The sequence below is a fragment of the Pygoscelis adeliae genome, unplaced genomic scaffold, assembly GCF_000699105.1.
Source record: "Pygoscelis adeliae isolate BGI_AS28 unplaced genomic scaffold, ASM69910v1 Scaffold106, whole genome shotgun sequence".
NCBI classification, from domain to species: Eukaryota; Metazoa; Chordata; class Aves; order Sphenisciformes; family Spheniscidae; genus Pygoscelis; species Pygoscelis adeliae.
Genome location: NW_008824939.1, coordinates 3,354,014 through 3,361,606, shown reverse-complemented (window position 1 = coordinate 3,361,606; position 7,593 = coordinate 3,354,014). Strand labels below are relative to the sequence as shown.

Below are 7,593 nucleotides of genomic sequence, written 5' to 3'. Positions count from 1 at the left end.
TTGTGGATCTTTGAGTTTGGCCTAACAGCAATACCGTTGATGAAGTAGGGAGCAGTTGAAGCTGGCTATTTCTTACAGACTGAGTTTTGGACTACATAAAAATTATATCACTTTTCACTTATTAAAAATATTTTTCATTTTCTCAGAGCTTATAATTTTTCAGGGTTTTTTGTGACAGTAATTTTGTGTCTGGATAATGTTTTCCCTTTCCTCATATCTGAATTTCAGGACTACAATATGCAATAGCTTTGCAAACTGTTGAACCTAAGCATACTGTCAGAGGTTCCCCATCCACTCTTTTCAAAATGGAAAAGCAGATGAATTGTTATTCTTTTGAGAGCACCCCAGAAATATCATCTCAAGCTTTAGATTCTGCTTGTGTCTGTGTTTATGCCAGATGGCTCTGGCTCAGTTGGCTGGGTCGGCATTGTACTGGAAATAGTTCTACTGTGCTTCATATAGCTTTATTTACTGTCTCATTAATTTTAACTTTTCCAGAAGTTTTCCCTATTCAGAAGCCATTAGGGTTAAGCTGTGTTAAGAATTTTAAATAGCCAGGCAGAGTCCTGTCACATTACAGGAGCAAAACAGCAATTTGAGACTGCCCAAAGTATGGTTATTCTCCTATATTTATTTGTGATCTTGAAGATGGCCTTTTTTGTTCAGTTACCTCAGCTTATATTGATCGCTTATTTAAAAATTATAACTGATGTGCTTGGCCAAAATTGTCACATATCAAAGAGTGATTTGTAGTATATTCTACATAAATATATGAATGCTAGAGGACTGTAGTTATGTGGGGGTTTTTTATTTATTACATCTGCAATTAGCAGCCTGTGTTGTGTATATTTATATGCTGGCTTTGACCTTTTATCCTATTGCATGTTCTGCAAGTGCAGACACTTATTTTGACAGAGTGGCACAACCATTTGTCACTGAGCAAAACCTGCAAAAGAACCTGGAATGATTTGTGGAACGTAGGTTGATTATATGTCCTTCAGAAGCCTTCTGAAGAAAGCAGAACGGCACCTCATTTATTGTTGTAAACAACAAAAAGCCTATTTTGCTAACTGCTGCTAACGTTGAAGAGGGCTTTTGCTCCAAGGCATGATTAGAAGTATACTCTATTTACTTGAGGTTACTGCTGGCAAAGGTTTTACCATCACCACTTAATTTTTTCCTGCAGTTATCTTGTTCATGTTTCTTCTTCTGACTTTTATAGGAGCATGGCCATAACATCTTGAGAAAACACTCTGGAAAATAAAGTTGAGTCTAGTATGTTTGGGCCTTGTAGAAACAGTGAATTCCCAACAGGATTTGAAATGGTCAATTAGTGCTGCTTGCAGGCAAACTAATCTACTATGAATTTCAGAAGTACAACATCCAAGGCATGACTTCAGAGTACTTAAAAGAAAAATGGCTTTGTCAATAGGAACTGTAGTATACTTAGAGATAAGGTGTAAAGTAGAATCCAAAGACATACTTTACAACGCTCTCCGCTTTTCCAAATAATTTAAGTATCAGTGGAGAGAACAATTCCTACCTCCCTAGCAACTTCTAATGTGAAACTCCTTTTCACGTGAGGGAAAGCATTACTGTATTAAATTGACTTTGTTCACTGACTTGCAATAGAAAAATTGTTGGGAGCATGGGGGAGGGAAAGTTGGTGAGAGTGAGATGGTTATTTTCCTCCCTAGTGTTTGCAGATGTTCATCTGCATTTAGAAACTTTAGGCTCATTTTTTGTATTTAGGCCAAATTAAAACTTTATACGTGAACTGTACTAGGAGGGTTAGTGAGTCTCAACCAAGTAAATAATCTTCCTTATGAAAAGAGCCTAAATTTAGTAGCTGGGTGAGATGTTCGTCAGTAAAGCCTAAAGCAGTTCCACTTAAAAGCAATTGTTTTTCTTTCTTGCCTGATGCAATCAGTAATTCTGAATAGGGCTGAACAGTAGCAGCAACTGCTTGTACGTGAGAACATTGTTTACTGGAGTGTATGTCTGGTATGAATTTCTCAGTGTCTTTCAGGAGACTTTGCATAGTTAGTGGTCCAAACTGTGTAGGTTTAGTAATAGTCCTAAATTTGTAGAAGTATATTTGTAAGACTGGTAAGTCAGTTATATTTAATGCAATGGATGGCTTAATTTAATTGCATTTAAAGTAGGATGAGTATTCCACTACTTGTAATTTTGAGGATGTCTTTACCATAGTTAAGATGGGATCCCCAAACTTTCTGGAGAAATAATTGGAAGGCGCTACAAGCTGGCTTTCAGGAAGGACTTTCAACTGCTTGGATGGCTTCTGCTGCCTGTGCTGCAGGCTCTATTTCTAAAGAAAGTTAACTAGAGATGCCATGGACACCTGCAGTTCATGGGTTACTGCTGTTTTTCCTAGCTGACTATATCAGGTCCCAAAAGATTCCAGTTACCAGTTGAGCCCAGATCTTCGAGGTGTTTAGGTGCAGAGATACATGCCCAGTCCTATTTACTTATTGAGGTCCTAGAACCTTTGGCTTGCACCGAAGTGAAAAGGATAATGATTGCCTCATCCCTAAAAAAAAGGAACCATATTTTAAGTAGTTTCCTGAAATGCAGACTTAGGTATCCAGATTCAGAGAGTTGCCTCTTAATTGTTGGCCTTGCAGTCTAAATAAGTAGAAGACCTAGCAGAACAAAAGCAAGGAGTTAGAAAAATGAAAAAGATACCAACAGGACTGTATGGTTTTGCTAGTTAATTACGTGCACATACCTGATTCTTAGTTGATGTTAATTACTTATGCTTTCAGATATTGCAGAAAGAGCAGGCCTTTCAGGGGTTTCATATTCACGGTGGCTTGACTGAATGGGATTAATGACGTTATTTTGGCAAAAACATTTTTATTGCCATTCTGTAAAGACCAAAAACTGTAAAACACAGAGTACCAAAAGTCACAGGTGAAACACTAGTTTTACTTGAAAAATGCTGAATGTGTATAATTGAAATTGAAAAGATCTCTCTGTAGGAAACTGCAGGTGTGACTTTTTTATGTAAACTTGTATTCTAATATTATGGACTCTCCGCAGGTCTGCTTTCTCATTTTCAAGCATAGCTTGAAAAAAATCTGGCATTACTCTCTTAAACCCTCCTAATCTTCTGTTTGATTAAACATGTCCCACTCTAGTTATGGCCCATCAGAGAAGCAAAAATAAAGCATATTTCATATGCTTGCTTCAGATGTTTCTCTAGCATTTTATATGTAAAAGTTTTTGGCTTGTGTTCATTTTAAAAGTAAAGACTATGAACAAATAAAACTGTGTCCCTGTAGCCTTTTAATAAGCACTGTTTTTGAAAAGCAGTTTTCTTGAAGAATGATATCTATCTAAAATATCACTCTGTTACAGTGTTTAATTAACAAAAAAAAGAGTAATTAGAATTAACTATTTACATATATTGCTAGTTATCTTTTGCTGGTTTTGCTTTGAAAATTTTAATTTCTTCCCTGGAAATGTTAGCATTTTTTACGATTTTGATACTACGTGTGAAGTCCTCAGTGCTGCTTTCCACCATATGATAGTTCATTAAAACGCTTGCTGATAATGGGTTGCTGTTTGCAAGTACAGGAATAGTAATTTTGCCAGTAACTTTGCCTACGGGCAGATGGAAGTTTTTGCATTCAGGCGAAATAGCCAAGCAGCATGCTGGCTTGCCTTAGTTGTTCTACAGCTGCTCAACGTTAAATGAAAGGCTGCCCCTCCTGAAGATGAGCCTGCATTTGAAGCATGTCTTTTTGTAACATTTTGTAATAGGTGAAGTTAGAAATCTTTGGATTTAGGACCCAAATCCTGTCTGGTTTTGTAGCACTGTATCTCCATTTCAGTGAAGCCAGCTAACACTAGCTGGAGAATTTGCGCTTTCTTTTTTGTTTTTTTTAAGACCTGTTTTACCGGGATTTGGATAAGCCAGAGCTGCTCTTGAGTGCATGATCCTATTTTATAGATTTTTAAGACAAAAAATTGAAGCTATTCTATCTTGGCTTCAGGAGCTGTGAGGCTGAATACTCCTTTTTGCCTGCATATGAGGTGCTAAGTATTAATTGTAATGAAAAGCATTATCTGTATTTGCATGTATTTTATCAGGTAGGAGGTATTGCAATAAAATTGACTTATTGATTGTGGAAGTGAATTTTGTGATTAAAAACTGTTTGTAATGACTAGAATAAAGATGATGATGAATAATGAAGCTTTAAAAATGGAAAGACTTTCTGTTGTAGTGCCTGTAGTTGAGTTCATTTAACTGTGAAAGTTAATTCTTTTGTTTCCAAAAAGTGTTCTCTACAAAATGTACCATGTGCTTGCTTTGAAGGCTTGTTTTTAGTTTCAAACACCCTTTCGTCCCTGGTCAAATTTGTTAGAGGTATATAAACAATCCTTGGTGTAATTTCGGTGGTATAAAGAAAATGAGACCACAAAAAATTTAATTTACATTTAACAGTAGTAGATTGGCCCAATTGTTTAGTTCTCTAATTCCCTTGCCAAATACTGTACTTACCCCTTTGAGGCCAATTTCTGTTACTACACAGTGAATCATATATGATCAGGCATGGTAGGAGTGAAAATTTTATGGTGATGTTAGAAGATGAAGGAAGTAGGAACCTGAGTTTGTAGCAGTAGGACATTCAACATGCAAATGTTTGCTGTATATCTTCCACCTTATGCAGTCTGTGGAAAGTATTATTTATGGAGAACATCTGGTTTCTTGCTTCTCTGCTTTATGGTACTTACCTACCCAGTGTACTAAGAAATGTCTGCTACTTAATACCTGTTTATTTCCTTCTTAAAATCTTGTCTGAACAGCTCTGCCAAGTGTGGAGTCTTTATCTCATGCTGATGTCCTGTTGATGACATCTTGTGCTCATAAGTCAGTCTTGAATAAAAGCTCTCAATGATTCCGTCTAAGTTAGCTCAGGGTCTATGGCTGTGCAAAGCTGGGGAGCAAGTTTAGTAAACGTACAAAGCTAAAAGCAGCCAATTTTTTGGTCAAGATTAATGGTAGCAATATTGTAAAAAATAGACCAATTAGAACTGTGACTTAGGTGTTTTGATAGAAAAAGGGTATATTCTTTTCCTGCCTTCTCCTCTGTTTTCAAGGAGTAAATTATTCCCTTCCTGCTACTTCTGTTACGGCATACAGCTTCCTTCCCTGGACACTCAGGCTCTGTAGATCTAGTTGAACCGTTTATTGCTGTTACATCATGAATCTCGGTCGTGCTTACTGAGAGAGTAGTTTGAAGATCAGCTCATTTTGTATCACTCTTATTTTTGCTCATTTTTCTTTTGGTAGTGAGCTGTAACAGATCACCAAAAGTCTGTGTGGGTACTAATGCCAACCCAAAAAAGGGACAGAAGCACACACACAAAGCCAGGAGAAACAGAAGTTAGAAGGGACAGTGAGCTCAGACTTCTCCTAGAAACCTGTGCTGATGATGGCCCTGGCTATAGTAGAAACATGATATAAATCTTGACAGCCATCAGCTTATCCTTGGCTGCATGATTCTCCCATTTTCCTTGCACTTGCATTTGTGTGATTGTTAATTGCTTGTGGAATAGACTAAGCTGAAAATTAGTAGTTACTTTTTTCTGTGATTTGGTTTTCAGGCAGATTTTTGCCCTGAATCAGTTCACATAGTCACAAATTACCAGTGACTGCAAAAGAAAGGAGGCAGGATTTATGGCAGCCCAACTGCCCTCTGACTTTCAAACAACAGCTAGAGTGATTAAATGATTTATTATTAAATAACAAAATGGTAATTTACAGACATGTATGTGTGTAGAATTAAGTAGAACATTCAACATGAGGCTGGATGTCATGTTGAATGCAATTTTCTGTAAATCATATCTTTTTCATACTTTTATTTTACAGTTGCTGCTAACTTACAGAAGATAGTAGATGATCCAAAGGCCTTGAAAACGTTGACTTTTAAGTTGGTAAGTAAAAACATGAACGGAAGAAACAAACTAATTATCACAGTATTCACACAGAGTCTGGATTTTCTCATTTACAGCTATTTTGCTGAATAAATGTGTTGACAGGTAAGATAATTGAAATTGCCATGTGTGAGAGAAAAAAACTAAACCCTATTTTGACAGGACATTAGGGATATGTACAGTTACACAGCTCCATAAGTGTGCAGGGAGAAGGAGGTTCATTCACTGAGTTCTGAGGAAGTTTGAGGTTTAGGTGAGAAACTGCAGGGAGAAAACCCCTGGAAAGAATTGCAGAAACAAGTAAAGCAGAGAAACCTGCAGTTGTTGGGTAACTCCCCTCCACCCCGACTCCCTCAGCTCTGCCCTGACTGAAGTGTCCTCTGCTAATGGACATTTTGTTCCAACCCATTTTTGCCAACACCTGCCACCATTTTTCTTGCATGCAGGTCGCCCTCTCCACTGCTTACTTCTCCTTAGTTCTTCTCAACCTTTTTTAAGTTGACCATCTACACTTGCAAGTTGATCTTGCTCCCACTGTATTTCATTACTGTGTCTCCCTCCCCACCTCTTTCTGTCTTCTGTATACGCAGAAGACCCTGGTTTGGGCCTGGCACTGTTTTCTGTGCTGCATTTTGTGCCCTGGACCATGGGTCCTAATTTTGGTCGATTTTGATGCTATCATGATAGATCTAATTAATATTAATAACTTTACATTGAAAAAACTTAATTCAGAATTGATGTGCTGTATTTGTTTTTATTTCTTGCTAAAATTAAGTTGAAAAATTTACATACCCAAAACTACTGAATGATTAGCTATGTAAATACCAAACTCTTACCAATTGTCTTTCAGCACCCCTTGCTGAGAGTGACTCAGCTGCGTATGAAAGACTAGACTGAATGTCTGTTAGATAAGTAGGTCTCCAGAATCACAGCTTTAGAGAGCCATTTTTAGAGAGTAGCTAATGATAATGTATTAATTCAGGATTGTTCTTCCATGTCACTTTTTAAAAATAGATTTGAGTAGTTTTAACTGACCAAATCATTTGGACTAATTTTTCCTCTACAGTCCAGTAAAATCACCAGAACTTACATGTTCATTTTGAGAAGGACTTGGGGTGGGGGAATAAGGACATGTAACTCAAATTGTTTTGCTTCTGTGGCCCTTACTATCTAAATATAGCTTAAAGGCTGATGCTTCTCTTTTTGCAGCTGATCTGTGTTCTTGCTGTCTAAACAGCTGACTTAGCTTTATTGTGTAGTCAATGGCATCTCACCAAGAGCATTTAGATACATAGATATTTCAGAGGTTCTGTAGAAGTCTGGGTTTCTAGTTCACACACTTAAAATAGAGGCTTGAGATTCCAAAATGTAATATCCCATAGTAGCCAGTTAATGTTTATATACGTTGAAAACAAACACACTTGTACATTTAGGTTGGGGTATTTCTGTGATTCACAGAATCATAGAATCATTAAGGTTGGAAAAGACTTCTAAGATCGAGTCCAACCGTCAACCCAACACCACCATGCCCACTAAACCATGTCCCTAAGTGCCTCATCTACACGTCTTTTAAATACTTCCAGGGATGGTGACTCAACCACTTCCCTGGGCAGCCTGTTCCAATGTTTA

At 37.3% G+C, this 7,593-nt stretch overlaps 1 protein-coding gene across 1 annotated transcript in view; it reads left to right on the top strand.

Moving 5' to 3' along the window:
- Positions 1–7,593, top strand: part of STK39 (serine threonine kinase 39) — a 189,802-nt gene that overhangs the window by 177,589 nt on the left and 4,620 nt on the right. The window contains exon 17 of the mRNA XM_009325448.1: positions 5,900–5,964. Within this exon, the coding sequence (XP_009323723.1) occupies positions 5,900–5,964 (65 nt within the window). The remainder of the gene's footprint in view (positions 1–5,899; positions 5,965–7,593) is intronic.